The sequence below is a fragment of the Empidonax traillii genome, unplaced genomic scaffold, assembly GCF_003031625.1.
Source record: "Empidonax traillii isolate 1590-97213 ecotype Southwest subspecies unplaced genomic scaffold, ASM303162v1 scaffold748:size532870, whole genome shotgun sequence".
In the NCBI taxonomy this organism is placed as follows: Eukaryota; Metazoa; Chordata; class Aves; order Passeriformes; family Tyrannidae; genus Empidonax; species Empidonax traillii.
Genome location: NW_020955941.1, coordinates 289,849 through 317,758, shown reverse-complemented (window position 1 = coordinate 317,758; position 27,910 = coordinate 289,849). Strand labels below are relative to the sequence as shown.

The window sequence follows — 27,910 nt, the reverse complement described above, 5'->3', positions numbered from 1 at the left end:
GCAAATCCACCCATTTCATGTCAACATTCATTCTAAGAACAATCCTATTGTGTCAAATATTTATCTCTAGTTATCTGAAGAGCTCCAATTGATGAGTAATTTCTGATAGTTCTGTGTCTGAAGCCTGTTTTGTCACTTTAGATCCCACACAAATTCTTGCCATACTACAACAGCTTGTTGTATCAGACATCTTTATTTGCTGTATTGCCCAAGTGTACAAATAGTGAATGTATTTATAGAAATATATTGTAGTAGAAATCGGTCTGGGAAGTGGAATGTTAAGGTATTTACTTTATAAAATTACTACACTTAAGTCACTTCCACTTGCAAGTTTTAAATATATCAGGGCCATGAAGAGGCAGATAATTATACTGGGAAAAAAAAAAAAAAGGAGTTCACAGTACACTTTTTCTGCTAGATGAAGTCAGTCAACAGCAAATTAATTTCTTACATTTGACTCATTTTGAGTTATCAGCCAACAGGATGTTAGCTACATCCAGACAATTCATACATAATTCAGCTCTCATTTATACCAATAAAGTCAATGTATTGCTATCAACATATTTAAGTATTAGTCAAACCGAATCTCAGTGACAATATTTATCTTAAGCTAATGTAGTCAAGCTAATAAGTTGCCCCTGGCCATTGAGTGCAATTGATGCTTTTGTCACATTTTCAGATTAAGGCGCCTTAGCTCTTGAACAAGTCAATACAGCTTTGCAGGAGAGAAACATTATTCTGGAAAGGAAGAGAATAATTTCAGATGAGTATAATTAATAATTTAAATCCTGCCTTTCATAATGAAGTTCCTTCCAAAATAGTAGGTCCATCCCAGTATTCTGTAGCCTGTGCCAATTCTAAAGATCTTCTACTGCAAAGACAAGCATTCAAGTATTCAAGCAGTAAAAAAAAAAAAAAAAAAAAAAAAAAAAAAAAAAAAAAAAAAAAAAAAAAAAAAAAAAAAAAAAATCAAAACCAGATGATAGTTCACAATCTACCTCTTCCTGAAGGTCTTCAACCATGACTCAGTTTGTGATAAGGAGAGGGGCAAGAGGCAGCAGTAAGCTTTAAAAGTGGGCCAAACTGAGCAGTAGTGTCAAGCCATTTGTGTCACATTCCAGTTCAGCACTGAAGTAGCTACCTGTGGTAAAGTCCAGTACTCTTAGGGAGTGAGACATTAGACTTTCATTCTTCAAAAGAAGCTGAGGATGCAGAGTTACTTCTTCCTGCTTTGTTCCCTACACTAAGTTAACAAACTCCATAATTTGTGTATACTTTCCTAGATTAAGCTGGCAGCGCATGGTGTGGTCCCTGCAGCAACGTTTAAGCCTGCTCAGTGAAGCTTGGTAAAGGCTACTACAAAATCACTGTCCCCTTTCAGTGACAAGCCAAGTGAGAAAGATCAACAGCTGGATCGCAAGCTGCAGGATGTGCCCTTACGGCACTCAGGAGCACTGGAAGCAGCAGCTGCCTCCAGACACAGTCAAACCCACAGAAGAGGTTGCCTGATGGGAAGTCAGGTGACCTGTTGTGTACTACCAGCAAAACTGAGACTCCTCACTTACTGAAGTAGGCCAGTGTCCTAGGAGTGACAGATTGAACGCAGACTTTCTGCATGGGACAGATATTGTCAGCATTTGTTCTTTCTAAGCACTAAGCCTACAGCTTCTCCTTTTAAGATCTCAGCTGAAGAGCCTAGCTGTTCTATTTCACACTTCCTAGTTTTAAAGAGAACCCAGCAAAGCGTCCAAGTTACACAGTACTTACTGCTCTGAACCAATGCCTGTTAAATTCCAAAAAGAACACACCTTTGCATGTTTTATTTCCAGTTCTGCCATTTCAATTAAATTTTTGCGGAATGCTGCTATTCTCTTCTGCTTGAAGCTCATCAGTTCTGTAGAGAAGAACAAAGGTAAGACATATAGAAAGTATGACAGTAATGCCCCTTATGTTTCACAAATTCTGTTATGCAGCTCTAGTTACAGTATTTGACAAAAGAAAAAAAGGTCCAAGAGTTAGTCTTGCTGTTTTCTAGACAGAGGTGCATTCATCATATGACATCAACATCTTGGTGAGGAAACAGGCAGCCTAAGAGAGAAAAGCTTTGTAGGAAGACAATCAGAGTAAAATGGTAATAAGCCACACAAGCTCTGCGAGAACACAGAGCATTTAAAAGCCAGATAGACCAAGGAAAGAGCACGTGTGTCACGAAACCATGTTTCCTCTGCTTTATATTGTCCATATACGTATTCCTCTATGAAGAAACATGTTTGAAACTCTGTTTAAGTCACTCAGCTGTACTGTGACAGAGTAAATTTGCACAGTTCTAACTGAGACAATTAGAAGCCTGAATAGTTACCTTCAGGTGGAGGCCGAGAGCAACATTTCAACCTAGAAAGCGAATACTAGGGGCTTGGAAATAAGGTTGGTCTAGTACTGACACTGCTCCGCTACGAAGAATGGTTTTAAAAAGTGTTTAGCTGTGTTAGTTTTACAGGCATCTGTGCTGCCCTGCAAGGTACTACTCACTTCAGGAGAGTGTTCAGAAGCCTGCAGTAGTTGCAGGTCAGATAGAGACCCAGACTGCACTAAGATCTCCTTTTAAGCATAGATACAGCAAAGCCAGTTTTACCTTGTTTTGCAGATTCTGAAATCTTTTCAAACTTCTGACAACAATCCTGTTGATGTGCCTCGGCCAGCCCAACATCCTTGCTCTTTAGTCTGGCTTTATCTAGAGCTTTGTTCGAGTTTTCATAATCAACAAGAGCCCTTGTTCGTCTGTACAGAAGATCCTGCGTGTAGACAGAAATAGCACACCAAAGCCTTAAGAGGACTACTTCCCAAACTGAGGTTACAACTACCTTAGCAGCAGGAGGTTTCATTTCTTTCAGCACCAGATTCTGCTTCCTTCAATAAGCTATTATAGCCTGCCACACTCTTGGCATAGCAATAGGAGCCTTTCACCAGTGCAGCACTAAGTTTTCAGGACAGCCACTTATGCCTTAGTCAAGGAATTCTGAGGGCTGCTCTAGGCATAGTTTTTTTCCTTAAAGTAGTTTATCCTGCTAAAAGGTAAGTTCCTCCACTAAGGAGGGATAGCATTTTCTGAATTCCCTCAGTCTACTACTGGTAGATACTTAATTTGTTGGACATCTGACAGTTTGACTGAAACACTATACTAACCTAGACGTGAGAAGTAGTACAGGTCTGAGTCAATTTCTTTCTAATCTAGCAGCAGTGCAGTATTAATATCTAAATAACAGTAGACCACACAGGGGGAGCCTGTAGTGAATGTTCGAGGATTCCTGACATTAAAGGTAAGACACTAGATGAACATGCCCAATAAGTTATACCTAGATAACTTTTTTCAGCATAGACATCCCCTTGCCAAATGGACTATTGATTGAAAAGAGTTGCTGGCAAGGCTTTTGCAGTCAATCAATCTACCAAAGCCCTCTTGGAAGTCCAGGTTCCAACAGCCTTCGCATGTTACAGCATATTTGTGCTAAGGTACTTTAAAAACCCTGAAGGAAATCCCAACTACTAATTAGTCATCATTGATTTTATGACAAGTCCAGGAGTACTCAGGCAGGGGATGGGAAAGAATGCTGCTGCAGACTTAAATTGAGTTTGCTCTAACTTACAGAAATTTAAAAAGAGTTCTCCCACTACATGCCAAAAAAAAAAAAAAACTGGTCCAAGATCTTCTGTAAGTGGCTGGACTCCAGCTAATATATAGCTTCTATAATTCTCCTGTGGTTCAAGAGCGTCAGGTTTCTTAGGCAAAACAAGAGTCCACCTTCCTGTCTTCTTAAAGCACAAAGAATATCATGAGTGACTCATGATGCTTATAACAAAACTAAGCTTCAAAAAGAAAACTGTTCTCACCTTAGCAGCTTCTATATTGAGCATGTAGTATCTCAGCAGTTCAGAGAGCTTTAAGTCTTCATCAGATGAAACTCTGCTCTCTACCTTCTGCAGAAGAAATAAAAATAGTTGGTATGGAACAGGTAACAGCAACATACATATTCTTTCCCCCTACTCCACCCCCTGCCAAAGCTCCCCTTACCCTGAGTTTCTCAAAGAGCTCTGCAACTTTCAACAAGTACCTGGGGGGAGGGAAAAAAGAAGCATAAGTAAGGCTTAGATACTTCTTAGTCTGAAAAATGCCAGGATCAATTGGCAGGAGACCAAAAAGCTCAAGGCTGGAGTTTTCTCCTGCATACAGATCCAGACAAGCACTTGAAAAGAACTTGGGTCTAGACAAAGACCTGGACAAAAGGTTCAATGTGCTGGATTCCAGCCTAACAGCTGACCGGTTAGACACTATTTGAAGTAAAAATGGTGACCTTGAGAGCATAAAGGTCTTGTGGAGAATTTCCCTGCTGCTATCCTCCAAGAGGGATGAACCAGCTTGTTTCTTCAGTGATACATTGTTTTAACAAGGTCTTGGTAAATTGACAGCAAAGTTGAGAGGTGGAAGAATTCACTTCAGAATAGGTAACTAGGTTTGTACAGCTTAAAAATTCCCAACTATTCTGGAACTGCAAAGGTCCAGAAGATAGTACAGACTTAGTGTAAGCTGTGGTTATATTTAACAGCACATCAGAACACACATGCATAAACCCTTTCTCCAATAGTCTCTGGGAGTTTGTGACCTGAAAAAATTCAAGGAAATTTCTGCTAAGAAGGAGCTTTGACAACCAGCACAATTCTGCCCTAGGGCACAACTGGCAAGAGATCAACTATTATTTAAATTGCAGTTGATAACATTAGGTCTGCCATACCAGGAGTGCCAGGGGAAAGAGTTTTAATGCTGCTTGCTTGCAATTCAAGAAACTCAAACCAGCTATGACTCAATCCTCTGGATTTTACAGAAGGGACTTGGTATTCCCAGACTCAGGATATGTTTATGAACAGTTAGAATTGCTTACTTTTTGATAACTGTAGGTTCTTCCAATGCCAGGCTGTTCAAGCAAGCTGAAGTATAAATATAATCATCTGCAACATCTGCAAGAACAAGACAAAGTTTTCAGGCTGAAATCAGCAAAACTGCATGATTTCTCAAAGGTCTTTGAAAATATTCACTTTTATGAGATCTTGTCATCTTATCTGCTTTTGCACATGCATCCTTGATTCTGTTGTAGTAGTTCACAAGAAAAGTCTTCTCTTGCTCAAAAAAATCTTCTACTTCCTGAAAAAGAGTATGACCTGTTAAGTCAGTTTCTGCAGAATAGAAATGCTTCCCCATTTTGAGAAGGGCCACAGAAACAACCATAGCTTGGATCTGAGCATAGGGCCACCGATCCCTATTGAAAAACTGAGTTCAAGACAAGGTCCTGAGACAAGGGTTTAAACACACCAAGCCATCTGGCAAGTTTCTTTTTCACTGTGTGGTGAAAATCAAGCTGACACTCAAGTATTCACTGATGCAGACTGTCTGAAGCAACCAGTAAATTGCCATTGGACAGCCCTCAGGGCTACCAACTGTTGGAATTTTATTTCCTAGGCCTGTTGCAATACAACAGCTCAGGACTAGCAGTTTATAAGGTTGCTTCCATCCACATTAAACATGATACATATTGTAACATTTGCTTAGGACAGCGAGCCTATCAGGAAGAGGTACCACGGCAGTGTGACAGAAAAAGCTGAAGCTGGACCAGTTACAGGAGTCTTTAGTATTTGGTCTTGTCTAGTGCAAGCAGAAACCCATAAATTTAGAGCTCCAAAGTAGACATCAGCCACAAGCACGTTTGTTGAAGGTGTAATTCCTTCCTCCCCAGCAGAATAAGATATTAAAGCAACTCTTTTGCATCCACCAGGAAACTGAAGTATACACTGAAATTTAACAGCCTATGGTTCCAACATCTTATTTTTAGAGAAGTCAAAATTAATACAGGCTAGGACAGCAGTAACAAGGCAGGCTGACATTAGTAACTGAGCCTCATGCACATCAAGCCTGAAGCACACATGAGTAACTTCCCTGGAGCACAAAGCACAAAACAATCAAGACTGGGGTAAGTAAAAGGTAAACCAACAACCTTACCTTGACTCCAGAGAAGAGGACCTCATCAGCACTCTTTACCACACTTTTTAAAAAGCCACCAAACATCTCCTTAGTGTTTTTCCTCCGAACACTCAGCTGCAACAGAGAGGCAAAAACAGCTTTAAAGTTATCACCAGTGGTAAAAAAGTGACTGTTTTGACTCTGGAAATGTAGTAACATCATTTATACCTAGCATATGTCAGAGCAGGTTGATTTCCAACCCTCCACAATAACAGCACAACAAATATAATATGTAACAAAAAGCTTGGCTAGAAGTAGTTCAATTATCCTGTGCCACGGAGTTTTTGCCATTCCCAGAAACAGCTTGGTTTTTCCTTACATACTGTGCTGGTTTTAAAAAACAGCTAGAAAATTAAATCCCAGCCAAGCTGCTCCCTTTCCGCCCCCCAAAACCTCTCCTGGTGAAAGGGAGATTAAAACCAGAGATTTTTTGAATTGAGATAAGAAAAATTTACTTGAAAAGCAGCAGTGAAATAATGTTATAATGCTATAATGTTAATAACAAAAGGTATGCAAGAAGAGGGTTTGTATGTCAATTTTACATACAAACAAGGTGCTCAGTGACCAAGGCCCTGCATGGCCCACGACAGACAAAAATGGCCATGGACTCTCCACAAAGCCCTTTTTGCTACCAGCCCCAAGCCAATGTCCCCTTTTTCCACTAAGTGAGAATCCCTTACTTCCACCTCCCAGTAATGATGTGGAATATAACCCAGGCGCCCCGTATGCAACCTCCCCCAGCCCAGCCCCTTTCTCGCTCTCCCTCACTGCTGCCACAAGAAAATTAAGTCTGTCGTAGCTGAAATCAGGACATACATCTTGGATAAGCATCCAGGACTCATAATTAGGTGTGATAAAAGATATGCAGGACTAACTTTAATACACCTCCATTTTTCAGTTTTAGGACTATGCAACACAGCACAGGTACACCTCAACCATGCTTGTTCCCAAGATAAAGACATGCAAAGCTGGCTTCCTAACCAATTTGACAAGGATTTAGGAACACTGAGATTTGTAAAAGAAGAAGGTCTAAAGGTCAGGCTTTCCTCTCACATAAGCACTTGCGATATCTACTTGTTAATGTTGCTTATAGATTCACATAACATTTTGACTGTGCCCAGAAAAAAAACAACAGCACTCCTAACAATTTGCCTCACTTGGAAAGCAGGGGGGAAAAAATAGAGAAGTCTTACATCCTGGTCATACTCCAAGAAAACATGAAAATTGCGATCTTTGCTGAGCACAGGATGAGAAGAAATCCGCTGAAGGAAAATTTCATGTGATGATACAGTCTTCTTGAAGACAGCGAGGTATTCACTGAAAGGAAAGAACAGATTGAGATCCTCTCTTGTACCACCTTCTTCAATATACAAGAATTACTTTAAGTTATCCAGTGAAAATATTCAACAGCAGGCTTCTGAAATAGCTAGCTAGCGATAGTGAAGCTATTTTCAATCTCTGTAGCCAGGAACTTTTCCAGTTGAAAGAAACTTTTGTCAAGTCCTCAGCTCCAGGATTTTTAAGACACTCTTCAAATCAGTCACACTCAAGATCAGTGATCACCAAATAAAGTTGCTCTCCTAGGAGGCTACTCTAAGTGCAGCTTTTGGCAGTAGAGTCATTTTACTTACGCTTCTAGTTCTTGCTTCATTTTGGCAAATTCTTCTTTTGTCATAGACACTTCTCCTTCCCCTAGCTTCTGCATCTTCTCTCTGGGACCATCAAAGTCAGGCTTTGAAGGCGCTGGGGGTATCTAGCCAAGGAAACGGTTAGTGATAAATACTAGCAAATAATGTTTTCCAAACTTTACTTCTAGCCTTCTCTGGAAGGAGGCTCTTTTGCCTCATCATGGAAAAGCATGGCAAAGAATGCATGAATCAGGAATCCTAGAGGCATATTGACATCTAGGTCCCTGTTTGCCCCTCCCAGTTCTATACTACCCCTGCCACAGGAGGGAAACCAACCCAGAAGAACAGTCTCTATAATCCACTCCATAGTCAACCATCTTCTGTGGCCCTCAAGGTCTCCTAAAGAATCATGATAGGAAAGACAGACAATATTTAATAGATTATTTCACTGTCATCTTCAGGCAGATATCAGTCAAGGACTCTCAGAACATCAAGTCTTTTTTGCTGCTCCAAGCTATATGCAAAGTTAACACAGATGCCACACCACTCAAGTTGTTTGGGAATTAAGGAAACAGGAAGCATAGGGAATACCCAAGCCACGACACATTACTAGCACTGATAAAACATACTTCACACCTTTACTAGTATGCACTTTAGATTCCTACAGTTTTTCAGTTAGAATTAGGAAGTACTTACAATGAGACCTGCATACTCTTCAGTTTCAGTGAGTGTATCATGCAACCAAACAAAGTCTTCATGCTGCCGTGTAACTGAAAACTCCGGGCTTTGAAAAGCTGGCAGTGTAGTCTGGAAGAGAAGATATATATAAAGCCCCTACTGTTTTGTAAATCAGTGCTTTTAGAAACAGCTCTGTCCATTTCCAAAGGAAGTTTTCTGCCTAGTAAGAGCCTTGCTCACTCCCTTTTAGCTGAGCCAGCACTCACTCAAGAGCTGTACCACTAAGACTGTTAGATAAAAGGCACTGTTCTGGAACAAAACTAATGCAGTTCATTTTGTGACGTTTTCTTATCCCCAACCTTCTGGTGTCTAGCTAGGATTCCTTAGCAAAGCCAACTTAATGATCAGCTAACCTTGTCTCTGTTTGGAGTGTTCAAGTCTTAGAGAATCTGAAGTTTTATGTATACATCTTCAACCCACCTTTAAGTGGAAAATCTCCATCTAATTATACTTCCTTCATTGCCAAACCCATCTTTACAGGTAGCTGTACTGCAAATACACATTTACTTGCATAACCTCTTTTTCCTCATGACCTTACCTTAGTATGCACAGTGAACTTCACTCTGTCCTTTTCACTTAGGGCATCAGGTATATCAATTTGGAGAGAAGGATCAACATTCAGGTCTACAGATACAGACCTCAGCTGCAACAGAATTCACAGTATAAGCCTTGGTCAAGTATCACGTAGGTTTAACGAAGCTAGACTGAAAATCAGCTGTTAACAAGAACCACACTGCATTATACCACTACCTTCAGGAACAGCACATATGGCCAAGCATGACAGACTTGACACTACCTGCACGTCACTGTAACAAGCCTTCCCTTCCAAGTACAGGCAAGAAAAGGGCTTGTTAGGCTGAAGTCTGAAGAAAGGATTATTGGAGCTCACACTAGAGGTATTTGGGAATTCTCTTCTTGCAAGGAACATCCTTCTTCCACTACTTGTTTACTTGGAGCCCACCAACCCAAAGCCTATTATGTCATTTAGAAGGTAGCAACAACCCTAATAGTTCTCTTTGTTATCCTGTGCCTCCACAGGATTGTGGAACATTACCTCTTAAGAGTCTAGCCTTATGATCTCTTTCCTAAGCCTTGGATCAGAGAGCTGTTGAGGTTTCTGAGCTTGCCATGTGAGGTACCATTTACAGGAGACCTGGTTCAATGAAGACCCAACTTGCCTTCTCAGTGCTTCAAACAGGCCTTAAACTGAGCCAGCATCTTCCTTTGGGAGTTTATTTCTTCATTCCAACAGCCTAGACCCAGAATATAACTTCAGCTATACTGAAATTTCCAGAGCAGTGGAATAGCCTTTTCAGTTGAGGATCCTCAGGCTTACACATGAAGTCTGCCTTCTAAGAGGCCCTCCCTTGACTGCTGCAGCCTAACAAATCATTCTTATTTTCTGCTTAAGGGAGAAACAATCAGAAATCAAGGTCACAACACAGGAAGCTTGCTGAAGAGTGTCCATCAGAGCCAGGATGAATCCTGAGGTTATCCTTTGGAGATAATTCTGAAGGCCTTCCTGGAAAAGCAAGCTGGAAAACCAGACCATGACTGATGTTTCACCACTCTGCAGCATGCCAGTGCACAAAACACACCAGCCAGGAGCCTGCTCCTACCACCTGCTGCTACACCAAAGCCCACAAACAAATTGCATCAGACAACATCTGAGGAATCTTATACCACAGATTGCTTGAATGCTGCCTTAAGCCTCTGTAAAGCTGCTAAGAACTGTTGATAGGCTGCCCTTTATAAGGTGAAGCTTTGCTTCCAAAAGGCTCTGGAAACTCCCTCCCCCCCCAGGCTGGTCATCTGCAGCCCAGATCTGGTACATAACAATTCTCTCTGGCTGCCTGCAGAGGACACAGCTGCTAGGCCAGTGTGCATTTGCCTCTATCCAGCCTGCCCCCGATGGTTACTGCTATCCCCTATGATTAGACTGCCATGTGTAAATGAGGGATACCCAAGTCACTGTACCCTCATCCCTCCAGCCATGTCAGAAAGACTTCTATCTGCTGCATCCCTGCCCTTAGCTAGAATTAAAAGAAGGTAGATGAGATAAACCTTTTAAACCTTATGACTATGGAATGATCTTGTATGCATTCTGACTTCTGTAGGACAGGAGACTTTTAGCCCATCCTGGGTATTGCCCTGGCAAGAAGCATATTTACAGAGCATGCTCTGGAACACAGTTTCTAGCAGTCCCAGGCACTGCTCACATCCAAAGGGACATGGTGGGACTCCAAACTCTACAGGGATCCCAACAATCAGTTCCCACACAGCCATGCAATTCTAAAACTTTCTAGAAAGGCACAGGCCAAGCAGCACACTAGTTTGGGCAGAAGCCACCCCATTCAAGCACTACAGAAAAGATAGGTAAGTCAGGCATTACTTCCACTGGGAGCACAGTTCACTGTCTGTTGCCAAATGAATGAAAGGCAAGTCGGTCAGTGTTTCCCAGCCAGATAACACTAGCGGGCAAAGCAGCAAGATACAGACATCAATGTTTCACATCCTGCTTACTTATCTTCAGTGTCCAAACAGGATCAGCAGCGCTAACAATATAAACTGCTGACTCTGGAAAGTATTACAGGCCAAAGGAAATGGTTTTCTTTCAGCTAAACTAAGGAAAGGATTACACAAATCAGCAATCCTGAATTTGCAAGCTTTCTTATTGTCTTATGGAAAAAGTAACCTACGATTAGATGCTGTCTGCACACCCTTCCATGCCTAGTACTTGTCTACACATGAGATGGACAGGTATGGACACAAGGTGGTACTGCTTTGTTAGGTTAAAGCAGTTTGCACGTTGCAGGCGTGTCTTCCCATCACTGTGCAAGCTGCAGAGACAATGGGGCAAGAACACGCAATCTGCAGCTTCAGCAATTCCCAGGAATAATACTACGGGTGAGTTTATGCTCGCAGCAGGGTTTTATTTACACAGAATCAACTGGGAGTCAGCAGTAGTGTTCAGCTGTGCACTCCAGAGCAGTATGTACTACTACACATGGGGCCCAAAGCAAGAGACCAGCTCAAATACAGGACAAGGGTCAAGAACATCCCTATATACATTGGTGGGATTCTGCCCCTCAGAACTCCATGAAGCCACTCACTAAAAAAAAATCTTGTACTTCTACTGCCCTAAACATCTGCTGTAAATGTACACAACATAGCCTGAAAGCCACTGCAGACTCAAACATATGAAGACAGTACAGGATTACTGACCTCTACCCTTCAGGAGTTGGTCTTCAGTAAAGAACCTCAGTTCTTTATCCATATGAAGCTCAGGATCATAAGACCACTGGTCTATTCTAGTCCTGTGAAGGTCCTGTGAGCTCCTAACTCCAGGCCAGAGACCTTTAGGATTACACAATCAACGGCAGCAAGGCTCAGACTACAAAGGGAGCATTCACACTACCCGACTTCAGGAGGAGGGAGTGCTTGTTTTCCAACAAAAAGTGCTGGAGTAGCACTTATGCACTGAACAGAAAGCAAGCGGCCCCCCTCCTGTCACCACAGCTCTAACTCAGTGAGCACCTAAAGCAGATGTTCCAAACCAACCCCTGATCAACACAAACATCTGCTTCTGCAGCATCAACACCTTCACATTCAGGACCTTTCCTACCATCATCTCTCCTATACCCATCCTACAAGTAGGAATGAGGACCAACTTGCTTATGGTCATGTGAAGGCTGTGCAGAGAATTAAACTGTCATCTCCAGGCCCCAGGCTTGTTGTTGTACCACAGCAGGTATCCAACCCAAAGCCTTCCCAGGATATCACTCCACCTTAGCTCTCTAGCCTACTATGTTTGGCAGCTCCTTCGTATCCAAAGGCATTTCTCTGGTAGGACGTCATTGTTTCTTCCCTGCACTCCAGGCAGTGGACAAGAGAAATGAAGCTTCCCATCCCACTTACCAGAAACCAGTCTGTCACTTCACACTCTTGTGGGGATATAATTACAACCCAAGCTCAGCAGCTGGGAAGGAGTCATTCCTTACTTGCAGCACATGACCAAATAGGTACAGAGGACACACAGAGGGGAAACAGCTGGGCTGGGCTGCAGACTGAAACATTCACCCAAACCCAGCACAGTACTCCCACTTTCACTTCTCTTTCTCAGAAACCACTTCTGGTTTGCAGTGACTACAAAAGCCAATGTCTCCCACTACTAGGCTCAGCCTTGTTAGTGACTTGTTTCAGGATGCCTGTGCTGTCTTGAGGATTAAAGAAAAACTTTGCCTTGTTCAGTACAGATACTGCTCACCACAACTGTCTAACCTGGAAATTAAAACAAGACATCAAGCAGAGCCCTCCAGAAGAACATACAGTCATCATACTGATTATTAACATTTCTAGGTTTCAGGACCAGAAGACCAGAAGTAGATATTATAGTACTAATTAGGACACCATGATAAACACCTGACCTAGAAGTCCAGGAAACAGTAGAGAATTATTGTGCCCAATCCAGGTAGAGTTTTATAGCACTTCCTTTTTTTTCTATTGGTTAGAGACACTAGGGAGGGAGAAACAAACAAAACAAACACAAAAACCCAAAACAAAAACCCAAACAAACAAAACCACCCAAAACCACCAAAAAAACCCAAACAACCACCCAAAACCAACCAAACAAAAGAGATTTGCATCATTTAAGTACAACTCAGAGTAGACCACTGACCATCGGCTACCCAGGCTTCTATGTGACAGACGTTAAGTTTCTGTTCAGGCCTCACCCAAATGCAAACACATCTTGATGCTTGCAGGCATCCCTGGGAAATGCCCTCAGCCACTGAAGCCGCTTAGTTCTGCTGTGTGGCCTGAACTGCTGCTTTTCAAGTTACACCCTTTGCAGTTTTAGCATCAGCTCTGGATGACTCGATGTTACTTCTGCATTCTAACAAAAGCATCTGCCAGTGCAAGCAACTGTGTGCAACATCCAACTGCTGGTGAAGTAAGAATATGTACTTATTCTCAAAGACAGATTAATCCAGGGATTTTCCACATAGCCAGGCTCCTGAAAAGAGCAAGGAGCCCTTCGACAAGGGCTCCTATGTCAGAGCTTTCTGCTTATTGTCAGCTACCTTATAAAAACCCTCTCCCCTTACTGATCACCTCCTGCTGTCATTCAAGCAACAGCCCACAAAGAAGACTTTGGTAGTAATTACATCTGCCGCTACCCAGAATCCATTACTTTTTACAGAACAGTCTTTTTAATTAAACCAGTTTAAGTGCTCTCCAGAGAGCACTAAGAGATCACAATGTTTTCTGGTAGTTTATACAGAGCAATCAGTTCCAGAAGGCCTTTTTCGACACCCAGGAGTTAACCAGCAGACTTGCAGGGTATCTGGCCAGCAGATATTAGCAGCATCAGTTGTTGGAACTACATTTCAGTCATATTCAGCACAAGTAGTTTAAGTTTCCTTTCAATCAAGATACTAAAAACACATCTGCACACAGGCAGCAGTAAAGAGCCAACACAGCATATGTAAAGTTTTGATTTTGCAGCCTTCATGACAGGCTTGCTCTTATCTCTGACATTGAGCTGAACAGTCCTGAAGTAGTCTGGCTTGCAAACAGCCAGAAAAATTGAACCAGTCTTCATGTTGCTACTTACGCTATACAAAATGCTCTGCCAAATTTGGGACTTTGGACTGTAGAACTCCAGTGATGTAAAAGTTTTCATTATTTTGCTTAAAGCACCAATAAATAGGGAACAACAGTTCAATTTAGTCACACTGAAATGGCATTCCTCACCAAGTACAACGCTTGCCAAGTGAGCAGAAGGCAGCCTCTATAGCCAGAGCACCTGTTGCCTCTGACTGTGCAATAAGCTGGTCTGATCACTTGGCTCTCCTGTCAGCAGGATCCCTGCATCACCCTCTACAGAAACCAAGGGGTCCCACACCTCCTTACAGAAGGAAGAACACAGAGGGAATAATGTTTAGAAACATTCAAGGATCCCATATTCCAAGCAAAAGCCTTGCCAGCTCACCCTGCTCATAGCAGCATGTAGGACACCTCCACCCAACCCACTGATTCATCAGCTTGAGGGTTCAAGCAACAGCTTTGGCCGTTCAGGCCAAATCCACCATGCTGCAGTAGTGTGCCCGTAGAGCATGGCCTGTGGCTGAGCACTCCTAGCCCATATGCCACCTGTAACACAAAGCACACCAGACTAAAATGGAAGTTGTTCGAAGGCAGCAAACCCCTAAGCCACAGTCAGCATCCACAAGACTCTTTTGCTGCCCTCCAGCAGTGAGGCCAGAGCTGGCTGTCGGAGCCTCAGAAATTCTGCCTCACCACGCTGGTTTCACCTCCCACGGACTGGAACTCGTGTCATCAGCCCAAACCAATGGGCCAGCTTCATGGAGGCTGTATGTTCTTGACAGTACATTGTCCTTATCCAGTAGCTTTCACCTTGCTAGCTGTTCATCTCCCTACTTGATTTTGGGCCCAGCAGCATGCAGAAGAAGTTGTTTTGCTAAGCATAAGCAAGACCTAGTACGCCCTCGCTCCTTTCAGAATATGTAGCAGAATTTGTCCAGCATGGAGAATCACCATTTGTGAGTTATAACAGCAAGTCTCAGGCTATGACACAACATTTTGTCTTCCACTTTGAAAAGGAAGGGTTACAATATTTGCTCTCAATATTTTGATCTATAACATTTTAACTGCAGACTGAAGCCTTAAAATACTATCAAGCCACCAACATTAGGAAATACCAGGGTATTTACTCAAGCTTAGCTTGGCAGTCCCACTACTTGCTTCACATTCTGAAGTGCCTTTTCCTCCCCCATGACAGATTACACCTTCTTTCCCACTGCACTTCCAATCACCCTTATCCTACCCTCCCTTCTTCTTCCTACATATCCTGATCCTCTCCTGCTTTGCCACCTCAGGGTCAGTTTTTAGTTTATACTTACCAGTGGTTCCTATTCAAGGTTAATACCTAACAAAGCTTTCCTGACAGGCACAGGCTTTATCTACTGGCCACACACCAGTTCCCTGTTGCTGTTTCTTTACCTAAACAGGAACAGAGAAGACAGGAGTATTCCTATCCTCCCCCATGCTGCTGGAATCCCAAGACAGCCCTAAAACCTGAAACAAACTAGTTAATATATGTCCATTGAACATCAGAGTTTAAAGCTACTCCAACCCTCACCCTGGGAACATTTTCCCCTCCCCCAATACTCCTGCCTGCTAAGTTAAAAAGGCACATAAATACTCAAAAGTTACCAATTGCTACAAGAGAGTTGATATTTGACCTTCCCCTTCACCCGTCACCTGCAGATCCTGCAAGACTATAAAGACCCACACTCATTTTAAAGACTATAAAGACTCATACAGATATTTTTAATACAAATAGTTTCACATGCAGCAGAAAACAGTTAAAGCACTGGGCAGCTCCCAGCAAACTGCTAGAAAACACTTGATCTAGAAAACAGATAAACTTTTATCTGTTCTACTGGATCAGGATTGTTTCAAAAAAGATTCATATGGAAGGGAAAGACATGAAAAGAAACTATCTATGGGAAGTTACTAAACTGGTAAACAGGCCTGGTGTATTTCTAACCTTCAAGTAAGCTAATATACATGTTCCAAAAAGCTGGAGAAAACACAGACTGAAGAGACTTAAGCACCCCTGGCAGTTTGAAACAAAGTCATCTTCCTGCAAGTGAACTAAGCTTAATCACAATGCAAAACTACATTAAGATGCAACAACGTGAAAGGCAAAGAAGCAATCCACTGACTGTTACAGGGCTGCCTTACCTTCTATTCAAGGTATGTTGAGGATAGTTATTAAATCAGGTAGTTTAGGAAGATTAAGCCAGGCAGCAGAAATAAGGAAGGCTGGTCACAGATACACTAGGCAGCTGACCCACCGAGAAAGGGTAAGTTGAACCCTCTGCAGCACAATTGCCTACAGCGCTTCTCCGCTAGTGCCCAGAGACAGGTCCTCATGGCAGGTCCTGCTCCTGCATCCCTTGCCAGGCCCAGTTCCTGCAGCTCCAGAGCCCTGGCTGTCACCCTGCTCCTGCCACAGCCCAGGAGTGCAGCCTGCACTGCCTCACGGCAGCTGCACAACCCTTCCCTCCTCCTCCTTCCCACTCCAGCTTTAATCCTGCCCCACCTCCTTATCTCTCCCTGGGCCTCTTCCTTCAGGAGGTGCCATCTCACGCTCACCCGGGGCACCCTGACCCCCGACCCCCGGGAGAGCTAAGTGCGCCTAAGGTAACTAATGTTTAAAAAACAAACTCTAAACGGAGCAGAAATAAAACTCTGTCACTGTCCCAGCGCTGCCGGGGGCAAAGGGAGCGGGGAGCTCCCTCTTACCCCATGGGGCCAGCCCCGCTGCACCACTGCCGCGCCGCACCTGGACCGCTTACCTTCTCCTGCGCGTCCCCGCCGTGCAAAGCCATGTCTCGAATCACCAACAACCACTCTCCGTCCTCCTCCCCGCCGCCGCCTCGTCATATACCCCGGGGCGGAGCCGCCACCGCCTCCCGCCGCTGCCGCCGCCACACCCCCCGCGGGACGGCCGCCATCTGGGCTGAGGGCAGAGCGCTGCTTGTTGCCTTCATTCAAGATGGCGGCCCAGCGCCACATTTCTTTTCCCTTGCATTCACACAAAGATTTGGGTTGTTTTCCTCGGAGCCTTTCAGACAACACCCCAAAGAGAGCGAGACAGAGCAGGCGTGCCCCTCTCGCAGCTTTCGGGGCGCTCTGGCGAAGGGGTAGGGGCGCTGGGGGAACTACAATTCCCGTGAGGCGGAGGGCAGCGCGGGGCGCGCGGCGGCGGCGGCGGGCGGGGCGAGCCTGCGCGCTGGTGCCCGCGGCGGTGGCGGGAAGTGTGTCTGAGGTAACGGCGGGCCGCGGGTCGGGAGGGCCGTGGGGCCGGGCTGGGGGTCGTGAGGGCGGGCGAAAGGGAGGCGAGCCGGGCCCGACCTGCACCCCTGGCGGGTGAACCCTGCCCGCCCTGCCTCCGGGTCTGCCACCGAGCCGGGCTGCCGTGGCTGGGGTGGGTACGCCCGCGTCCAGCGGGGATTGTTGTTCAGAGTGGCTTATCCGAGGGGCAAGCCCTGCACAGGAGGGGGCTGTCCGGCACTGTCGCATTTCCAGGCGCCTGGTGCGAGTGTGGAAGCGTTGTCTGTCTGCTAGAGAACACTTGGTCACCGGTGTTAGCCCGACTCGCACAGGTCGCCAAAAACGCTGACGTCGTGTTACAGCCCTGTTTCCCACTAACTTCATTCCCAGTGCTGAGCTGGGAATGAAGTTTGAACTTTTTTCCAGGGTAGCTCTGTGGGCTTATGCTTTAAACTGAGTTGCTAAATTTTCTCTCTCCATGCTCTAAACTTCCCAAAAGGCAAAGGTGTATTTTTAGCCTGTATAGGTCCAATAATTTATTTTACAAACTGCAGGGAACCAAGGAGGAGAGGTTGGGGGCAGGGATTGGGCAAGTGTATAAAGTTCTAAAAGTGATACAGCTGTCAAAGCCCTGCCTTATTAAGTTGTAGCCAGAAAAAAAGACAAAGAGAATATAGGGTACTGATGCCTTTCTTACATCACTTAGCAATACTTCTTCAAGAGAAAAGCCTGTGATGTTAACTTAAAGTCATACCTTCATCAGTACATTTCTTCTCCTGGAGTTAGGGACACAGCAACAGATCCGTAGCTGTGTTTAATGGGGCTCTTTCTTATTATCTCTGAAGTAAGCTAGTGCTTTTGTTTGCTGGACAGGTGGCTATGGAGAAAAAGCCATACTGGTTATTGTCCAAAACTATAATTAGAGGTAGGTTTTCATAGATGTGAACTTTTTCTTAAGCAATCCTTTTGATTTCCTTCTGTTAAGCCACTTATTCCTATCCGGGAAAAAATTTCCTCAGTTTTGTTAGCTCAGTTATTGTTGGAGCTGCAAAGTCATCTTGCTGGGGAAAGTTAAGTCCTCCTTTTTTTCCCCCTTTTTCTTTCCTCCGGGTTGTTTTTTATGTGTTCACTTCTCCAGTGTGTCTCATCGTGCAACACTTGAAGCAATTCTGCCAGTCTTCAACCACAGACCCTTTCAGAGAGAAGGAAGACACTTCCCCAGAGGGAAATATCAATTAAATTCTGTTCTTTGGGGGCAAGAGTAGATCCAAACCACTCCATTTCTTTCTTGTAAATGTGAGTTGTTTGCACAGAAATGCCACTGTGATTTATTGAAAGACACATGCATCTTTATTTAGCTCGACACAAGTGTTCCTTATTTCTTAGCAATTCTAGAACCTCTTTCTTTTTATAAAACAGGGCAGCAGTGGACAAACTCTCCTGGTGGTTCAGTTCATAGAGTGCACAAACATTTCCACAGGTATTACTCTAGCGTAATACGTGCTGTTAAAATTTATACTCGTCACTGAAGCACGGCATCAGTGTTGTTAATTAGGTCTAGGGCTCGTAATGTTCCATATTTCAATAGCTCCATGGTTCAAAACACTGATCTGGTATAAATTTATTCCTTAAAAAGTGCTGAGGGGGCAGCTTAGTACAAATGAACTTTATGTTGAATCAGGTATCATCTTGCTTTCTGCAGCTGACAAAAAGCTGTGGCTGATGTAACAAATATACAGTCATTGACCTAACATTTATTCTGTTCTGATTAGTGCACACACACAATGACAATTAATGCACATGTTAATGGTCTTCAAACAATAGCCTAAGAAGCTACAAGCTTGGACACTATTACATTGGGAAAAGAATATATTTTTTTTCTTGGTTTCTTTTAAATCATACCTTTATTGAGAGGTAAATCCCAAGAGACGATTTTTTGCACTGCTTTTTATGATGAAAAAAATTTTCTTACAGTATTAAAGCCTCACCTCTATGTATCTGTTTGCTGCTTCTGCTGTTTTTCTGTTACCTCCTACAGCAAACTGACACCTGTTGAAATGTGATACCATCGTTCATTATTTCTTTTTTAGCAAAGGGCAGATTCTGCCAGGTAACCAATCCCATTCCAACACTGAAAAATCTATTAAAAATGCGATAGTCTCTGAGAACAATGAGTTGCTGCAAATCCTGGTGTAGCAGATTTGCAGAAGAGAGCTGCTTCGTGATAGTGAAATGACAAAACATGGGGAGCTTCTTATATTTATTGAAACAATTGGCAGTAATAGTGAAGACATGCAAAATTCACTGGCTGGAAACCCAAGGTGAACTGAAGAATTGAAACATATAATGTAAAAACTGCCTCTTTATGGCAGAAACTGCTTATGACATCATTTAAGAAATTAGAGGGAACATAACATTTGGTTACGTTTCACAAAAATTTGTAAAACTTCCTCACATGTCCACGAAATGAAGCAGGGCAGGACTTAAGTTACAAAACACACAGTCCAATTTCGTGCTTGGCAAACTGTCTAAAGCAGGTGGTTCTATTTTTTGGCAAAACTTGCATACTTTTGTGGCATTAAAATGGTTTTAGTTGTCTGATTTGCCCTTTCTTAGCGCACCTAACTGCTTTTCTCTTGTACAGGCAAGAGAGTAGTTTTTACAGGAATCTGAAGGTCAGAGGATGCTCAGATGATTATGTCCATTCTTGCTGTTCGGTATTGAAAAATGAGATAACAAGTGCAACTCCACCCAGCCCAGTTCTGCTGGATAAGAAGAGCAGTTTTGGAATTGCTCTGATATGTAATGATTAAAAAACAGAAGTGACACATTCTAGGTATCTTAACTGGTAAGGTTTCCCTTTTGAGGTGGCTTGCTTTATGCCTAATCAGACTGTAAAAAATCAGTAGCAGAACTAACCAGTTGCTACTTTCATTATTTTCCTATATTATTCTCTTATGGACCTTGAAGCAGTTTTAAAATCATTAACTGTTTTGATTGATATGCATCATAATTACAGGAAACCCTTACTAAAAACTGAGACCATCTCACAACAGGATGGCAAATCTGGCTGCAGGGCACCTGGTACTGGGTCACAAATGCTATGGCTACATGACACAAAGTTCTTACTGTGTTTGGATTTGTTTTTGAGAGATTACTTTTGTATCGGGCTGCATGCCTTCAGGTTACAGAACAGTTTTTATTTGCCTGGACCATACAAAGTCAGTGTGAAAATGTAAAGCCAGTAAAGAAAAAAAGCAGTGTATCTGCCTACTCCTGATTAAATTTGTACAGCTGGATGGTTTTGTCCTTTACAGATGAACAACAATATTCATGGAACCAAAGTCTAAGGTCTCAGCCTCTTGCTATGAGATGCTTTGATCTAATCAGCTGCAGCCAGTACAAACTCATTTTTGGAAACTGTTCTGTGTGACAGATGCTTGCACCCCCACAGCAGCTGTGCATGAGCATGGGATCTGTTCATACAAAATAATTCCCCAAAGTACATTTTTGTTTCCTGTGGCGCACACAGCTTGGGCAGTGTGTGAAGTGCTGTGTAAGGAGTGTGGGGAAGGAAAAGAATAACATGAAAGTATTGTCTGGAACGGAATGCTGATGGTAGCTTGCAGATTGTTTCTTTGCAGTGAGTGGAGGGAACTTTCTAATGGTAAGCAGATAACTTTCAGTAGGAGAGTAGGGCCTCAATTCTGCATGTATTTAACCTTGAGTGAAATGCCACTATGCAGGTATTACATTTTATCCATGTGAAAAAACTTTCCTAGAACTTAGCCCTGCAGTTACAAAGTAGTACAGTATTGCTGGTTCTTGCTTTTAAATTTCCTAAGTGTCTTAAAACACAGCTATGCTTGAAACTCAGTTTAGAAAAATACTTTTATATTTTATGCTGAACTTTAAAAGATTTCTCTGAGTCTGAAGATACTTGAAGTACATGTGGTTTCTCTTTTGGCTTTCTTAGTCTCAGGTCTCACAATTGTATATAATGCTGCTGTCTGCTTTCTCCTACAAAAGAAAAACATGGTTTTATTCTCCATAAGGTACCTTGTCCCCACAGCAGTCCTCTTTAAGTTGGGCATTCACTGTAAACTTCAAAGTTTTTAAACCTCATAGCAATAGATTTGCTTCATTCTCTTCTACGTTGCTTTTTTTTTATTTTACCCTCCCTCTTTTGAGGGGTTGTTTGTGGCAGATCTGGCTTTTGTATCTACTATCATGGAAGTTAATGATTCAGTTCCTGGAGGAATGTCCTCTGGTGAAGCTTTTGCTACTTGCAACATCCTTATGTGCTTGCCCTGTTTCAGATTTTGCAGACCAGCACCTGTTCTTTTCAGGACCATTTCCTCTTTTCATTGCTTTTATTGGTTCTTTCTCTTATTTATCTGAAGATGTTTTGGTGGCATGAAGTATATGAGGACACTTTGATTATAGCAATTCTCTTTTTGGCCTAGGGCAAAAATAAGATGGTGGTAAAGTTTTATGACTCTGGAATTCACATATGTCTTTTTCCACAGGGGGGAAATATTGTAACCTCCAGATGTTCCTAACAGAAGAAAGAAAACTAACCATTCACAAACACTTCTTACCAGAATGCAATTCCTACAGATACTGTCCAGGAAACCAGGGAAACTGGAAATGCTTTTTCAAATACCATTTTGTCAAAAGCAGTTCCCATACACCTGTCTGGCTACTTCTGCATGTATTTACAGTAAAAAGAAAAAAGCAAACGGTTACGAACAAGTTGACCAAGAAAAGTACAAGAACTTGGTCTACTCTGTTACGTCTTACAAGAGCAGCGCCCAAACACCAGAGACATTATTTGAAGAAGACAATTTGTTATATGGGCCACCGGATAAACACAGACCTCCAGTTAAAGCTGGGACAAAGACTCCCAAGAACTGGGTTCCTTTAATAAACCCCGACAAGAGAATTCCTCCTCTCAACAGCGATTCAAACCTCCCCAGGAAAATCGCGTTACAAAAAACGAAAATGCCCAGTGTTACCCATATTCTTCAACAAACTCTCTCTCCACAGCAAGTCTTTTATTTAGAAAGATGGAAGGAGAAAATGATAGCGGAACTTGGAAAAGATGGTTTCGCAAAGTATACCAAAAGTAAGTCTAACCACAGTGCAATTGCAAAGTAGAAGCACTAGAATATAACTGGCAGGTGTATTTTAACGTAGCGGCAGTATCGGCCCTACAGGTCAAGCGTTTTGGAAATCCTGTAAGTTGTTTCCATTTCATGAGAGCATGTTGTGAGTGTACCTGTTATCAGTGAGTCTAAGCTCTGGTCTTTGTTCTAGAACCATTAAAATGGATTAGAAATCTGTGGGAAACGAGAATTAGAATAAGACTGTAGACGTCTTTTACTTCATCGTGTCTGCCTCTGTTTCTCTATTTGCCAGTGTCTATTTACAAGTAGATATTCTCCAGCTGATGTTACTGAGCCTCTTTGCAGATACAGAGCTACTTTGTAACAAGATGGAAACGGGCATTTTGAAATCATACCTTGAGTGTTTAAAATCCAGTATGTCCTGCTATTTATGGTTAAGTTTTTCAGAACCTGTTTAGTTTATTCGGTGTATGCAGCCTCTTCCATGAAATTGCCATGCATTTAGAGGTTTTTGTTTCATAAGACATACAAAGGTGACTTCCTCCAAGCTGCAGGACTGAAAGGGATCTGGGAGGACCTAGGGGATAGTAAGTAGCCAGGTTGATAAATACCTGAGTGCTCCTTACATGAATTATTATGCTTTTAAAAACTAATATCCTGTGATTATGCTTTTTTAATTATTAAGCACTTCAGTGGATAAGGTGGCATAACAAACCTTATATAACAGTTGAAAATTTATCTTTCTTGGAATCATTTCGGAGACAAACTCTTACTCCTACAGTTATGCCCACTCATTTCAGGAGATGAGTTCCATTCAAATGAACTGATACAGCAGAATAAGCAAGTGCAGCCAAGAATGTTTTTAATTCCTAGAAATTCACAAATGCTTTTGAATACAATAAATTAAAAATCATATTTTGTTTCTAAGTAATTAGTGAGACTAAAAAAATAAAGTAATGTAAATATAAGAGATACTAATTTCACCGTTGACAATTTATTTTCTGTCTCCCTTCTCCCTACATCCTCAAGCTTTCAGTACAAAAAACAGGACTGGTTTAAGAGCTGCATTGTAGAATATGAATCTAAAGTAGTGTCTAAAATGTGTTTTCTCCTATTTTTCTCAGATCTTTTCCTCCAAGGAGAGCTCTTTCATTCAGCTTTGGAATCTATATTCCTGTCTGAAGAGATGGCAATTAAGGAGAAGAGCAAAGATGGTGTTATTTCTGGTTACTTATCAAGTGTGGAACATGTCTTAGAAGATATCAGCGAAGTGAAAGCTCTGGAAAGTGCAGTTCATCATGAGACCCTTCAGTATCTGGGCCTGGTAGACTGCGTGGCAAAGTATCGGTGAGATTCGTCTACTCTCAGGCCCCTGTAATGTCTGTGGTGTGTGGGAAGCCACGTCCCAGGCTGCAGCTGGTATGTTTTTGAGTGGCTGGGGGGAAGCTGGACAGATATCCAGGACCAGCAAAACAGATTAACTTCCCTGGATGAACCTGATGACAGCAGTGCTGTTTTTTTTCTTGTGGAAAGTTCCTTACTGGAGCAGGGTATGAGTGGGACAGGGTTAATTGATTGCCAGCATTTGCCAGGAACTGCAGCAGGTATTAGTAAGTGTTGTTTTTTGAGATCTAAACTGCCAGTGTGAAAGAGAAATGTTTAGACATAAGAATGTGCAATATGACATCAGGGTGAAAATGGCTGAGAGTGATAAATCTTTATGTGCTGTCTCTCCCCTTATTTCTTACTTGTGACTACTTAAGTTTAAAACATTGTCCTATCTTGTTCTCTTATGCAGAGGCCAATTGTGTGTGATTGACTGGAAAACTTCAGAGAAACCAAAGCCGTTTCTGAAGAATACTTATGACAACCCATTACAGGTTGCAGCATATATTGGAGCCATAAATCATGACGCCAACTATGACTTCCAGGTCAGTAGGCCTGCTACCTGCCAGGACAAGCAGCAGCACCCACTTCTCCCTGCCTACTGCCTTTTGAACCTGGAACTGTTGGTAGGATTTGTAACAAAGGAGCCCAGCCTTAGATCAGGTTCACTGACATACTGTGAAATAATTCTGCTGCTCCTGCTAAATCTCCTGCCCTTGGCTGTCAGCAGTGTATTTTCAGTGATTTTAAGGACGTGCTCGGTGGGACCAAGGGAAGCTCATAGTCTTAGGAGATCAGATGAACTCACAGTGACTTGGCTTTGTTCTGTGTGATTTTTACTTGTGTCAAGAATAGGAAGGGGCAGGAGAAGTAATAAAGCAAAAGAGCCTACAAAGAGGAAAATTATGTGGGACGGCCTCGCTTGCATCATCTGTTGCTATATCGCACTAACACTGAGGAACTAAGTGATGGACTTGCTGTTTGAAAGCTGTGCTGTGTTTCATCTTGGGAAAGCAGCGTGCTGTGAATCACTTAATCAGAAGACAGTGGAATAATGTTTTTAAAGACTCCAAAGGCAATTCTAGCCTGCCTGCTTGGCCTGAAGGATTTTCAGTTCAATACAGACATTGAAGGGGCAAAATACGAAGCAGAAGAGAGCAGGTTATTTCATAGGCTGTGCGAAGGACCTTCTAGGATAGTGTAGAGGTCAGTAAACACAAGCACTTAACAGACGTGATCCTTACAGAGCGACACGTGGGCAGTAATTCTGGAATTCTGCTATTGGCCTCCTGCCTCCCACTGCCGCTGGCTGTTTGGGATTTTGGATTTTGGATTTGTCAGGTATGAAAAATATCCGAATGTACCTAAGTAACTGTTTCCATTCAGACTGATGCTAGAGAGTGAGTGCATCAGTCTGGTTATATGGCCCCAGGCAAAACCTCATCAGTCACTGGGAATTCTACCACCATCTGCAAGGTATAAATATCACTCATACTCAGAGTTCATGTCCTCTGGTCGGAGCTTTGGAGTCTGGATTTTTGGAGCATTTGAATGTTAGTCTCCAAGTATTCTATGATGAATTATTCCCCTTTTTTATTTCCCATTTCTTATTTAAGAAACACATGTATATGTAACGATGATGTTCTGTAGTGAGGTTTAGTTCTTACAATTCTATCTGAATGCTGAATTTCTGACAGCCCTCTGGTTTTGGATGTAGGTTCGCTGTGGACTCATCGTGGTTGCCTATAAGAACGGCTCCCCTGCGCACTCCCATTTCATGGATCCTGATCTGTGCCTGCAGTACTGGAATAAGTGGCTTTTGCGCCTTGAAGAGTACATGGACAGAAACTGAGAAGAATCTAAGAAGAAGCACGTGGTCTGAGCATAGAGACAAAGGAAGAATCTTTTAAGTATACCACTTTAATTTACATTCTTTTTTGAATAACTTTGACTAATTTCTTACCATCGGGTATTTTTTCCACCGTAAAAAGAACCAAAAAAACGAAAAACACCCACGTGTGAATTTTGAACGGAGAATATGTATTTGCTTATGTTGTAGGTGACTTCAGTGGTCCATGCAGGACAAAGTCAACTTATTTAGCCTGTGTTTTTCCTACACACAGTTTATACAACCTGAGGTTTATAGGAAAGTTTTTATTATCAAGTAAAACTGTTCAATCAAGTCATCCTTCTTTTGATAATTTTTGAGGAAAAAAATGGTTGCAGAACTAAGACTTCGAAAATTGTTGGTGAACTAAAGCGAAAGAACATCTGAGTTGTCTGAGCTGAGAGAAATGAAAATGATAAAGAAATTGATATAGTAGACTGGGTTTCAGTCAGTTCTTTTTTAGTTCTTGCTCGTGTCAAAGGTCTCTATTAACAGGCTTGTTATTATTTGTGGATTTTCTTACAACTGGAAAACTTGTGCTAAGAATTATTGAAAGTTCTCATTAAATCTTGTTTAAAATATTACAGCGAAGTGATAATTTAACGGAAGTGGCTCAGTAAGAGAGGAGCAGAATTGTAAAGGATACTCTTAGAAATTTCCAGCAAGTTTTCTCAAAGGTAGGGAGTTTGGCTATTAGTAGAGGTTCCTCCCGCAGGTTTCTTAACACACAGGCTGCTCAGCCCGCAGGAGAGCCTGGGGAAATGGGCTCTGTACCTTGGATTATGAGCTCTGTGCAGGCCAGGGCTGCAACTGCCTTGAGCTCTCTTGACTTCATCGGGGTCTGAGCCAGCAATAAGCACTCCAAGGTGGAAGGATCTCCAGTGTCCAGTGAGAGTGTACACCAGTGCAGGTGAGTTTTTGTATAAAAACAAGCTTGTGGCTGTGAAGCCAGGCATTCTGAGGAATGAAGAGCTGCTGGTTGCTTTTTGGGGGGTGGTTTTTTTCTGGGTGTGTGTTTGTTGTTTTGGTTTTTTTTTCAAATAAGTTTGTGAATAAACGTTTTGAAACAGAAGTTAATTTTTAAGTTTAATAAAATCAAGTCTGTAAGACATAGAATAAGCCTTGATGATGTCAGGCAGTATTGCTTTGTGTGTTGTACGCCTGGAAAGCTTTTTCCCTCATTCTCTTTTTTTTTCTCTGAATTGTGTGTATGAGTTTTCACAACAACACTGTAGATTACAAATAAAAATATGACCAACCTATAAGCTTCAAAAAAATCAGCCAGAATGATACCTAAAAAAAAAAAAAAAAATGGACAGGCTTGCTGCTGAAGAAACTGAAATAGCTATAGTGCTTAATCTGGTGCTCCTCCATATTACTTATCCATGGAAACGTTTCAATGAAACTTAGTTATAATGGTACTTACTTATTCAAACCTGGTCTAGTGATGTTATGATTACTCTGTGCTTAATTAGATTTCTATCTAAAAAGTCAAACCATGGGAATGGAAAAACTGGGTTCAGAGATGACTAACCAGGAAGACACAGCACAAGCTCTCAGGAGTTCTACCTGTTTTACAAGTGTCTTCCCACATCACAGAATTTTGGCAAGTGGATGGTTCAGTGTCAGTGAATACTGTCAGTTGTCTGTGAAAGATAGCTCCCTGGATACAAAGAGGGTGGGCATAAGCAAGAGGTAAGATCCCTGGGCAGAAGCAGGAGGTGATAAAATGGGTTGAAATCCCTGTGTTGATTGCAATTTGATAGATCATGCTAGTGGGGAACAGCTGGGCAATGTTTGGGTGGGATTGCTTTCTCCATCAGTGCATCATACAGCCATTAGATGTCTCTGAAGCATGTAAATGTTCAATTTCATCCTGCTCCTTAACAAATAAGAACAAGTCCGGAGCCTGGGCAGCATGGGCACCTGTTGGCTTCATCTGTGTTTGTTTGTTTAACAAAAGCCTTGTCTGTGGAAGGCTGCCAGCAATGTTGGTTTGCAAACCTATCAAGTCTTGGCTGAGTCTGTACCCTCAGAGAGCCAGGAGAACACAGACAGCCTTCAAAGACAGCAGCGGTGGAAGTCACTCGTGTCTGGCACTTCTGAAAGCTTGGCTGCCTCGGGCATCCCTGGGTGAGCTCTGGAGCATTTCTGTAGTGGCCCAGGCTAGCACTGGTTTGTCCTGTAACAAACTGGCAGGTGGCCATTG

At 42.5% G+C, this 27,910-nt stretch overlaps 2 protein-coding genes across 5 annotated transcripts; one reads left to right on the top strand and one right to left on the bottom strand.

Moving 5' to 3' along the window:
- Positions 1-174: 174 nt before the first annotated feature.
- SNX5 (sorting nexin 5) lies at positions 175-16,954 on the bottom strand. Of its 2 annotated transcripts, none has more exons than XM_027900765.1 (13): positions 16,821-16,954; positions 8,972-9,076; positions 8,392-8,502; positions 7,699-7,820; positions 7,261-7,384; positions 6,047-6,142; positions 5,089-5,194; positions 4,935-5,010; positions 4,070-4,109; positions 3,889-3,975; positions 2,633-2,792; positions 1,809-1,894; positions 175-738 (listed from the first exon to the last, which is right to left on the bottom strand). In XM_027900765.1, exons 1-13 carry the CDS (start codon positions 16,851-16,853, stop codon positions 691-693), a joined length of 1,194 nt encoding a protein of 397 aa, XP_027756566.1. In that variant the 5' UTR covers positions 16,854-16,954; the 3' UTR covers positions 175-690. The 2 variants fall into 2 exon arrangements, with proteins under 2 accessions (XP_027756566.1, XP_027756567.1); XM_027900766.1 differs by lacking the exon at positions 16,821-16,954 and adding an exon at positions 15,357-15,455.
- A 1,239-nt stretch (positions 16,955-18,193) lies between these two features.
- On the top strand, positions 18,194-25,813 carry MGME1 (mitochondrial genome maintenance exonuclease 1). Of its 3 annotated transcripts, XM_027900769.1 has the most exons (7): positions 18,194-18,223; positions 18,437-18,594; positions 18,718-18,778; positions 21,828-22,426; positions 23,552-23,774; positions 24,226-24,358; positions 25,531-25,813. In XM_027900769.1, the coding sequence occupies exons 4-7, from the start codon at positions 21,904-21,906 to the stop codon at positions 25,663-25,665; spliced, it is 1,014 nt and encodes a 337-aa protein (XP_027756570.1). In that variant the 5' UTR covers positions 18,194-18,223; positions 18,437-18,594; positions 18,718-18,778; positions 21,828-21,903; the 3' UTR covers positions 25,666-25,813. The 3 variants fall into 3 exon arrangements, with proteins under 3 accessions (XP_027756570.1, XP_027756569.1, XP_027756568.1); XM_027900768.1 differs by lacking the exon at positions 18,718-18,778; XM_027900767.1 differs by lacking the exons at positions 18,194-18,223; positions 18,437-18,594; positions 18,718-18,778 and adding an exon at positions 19,943-19,989.
- The last annotated feature ends 2,097 nt before the right edge of the window (positions 25,814-27,910 follow it).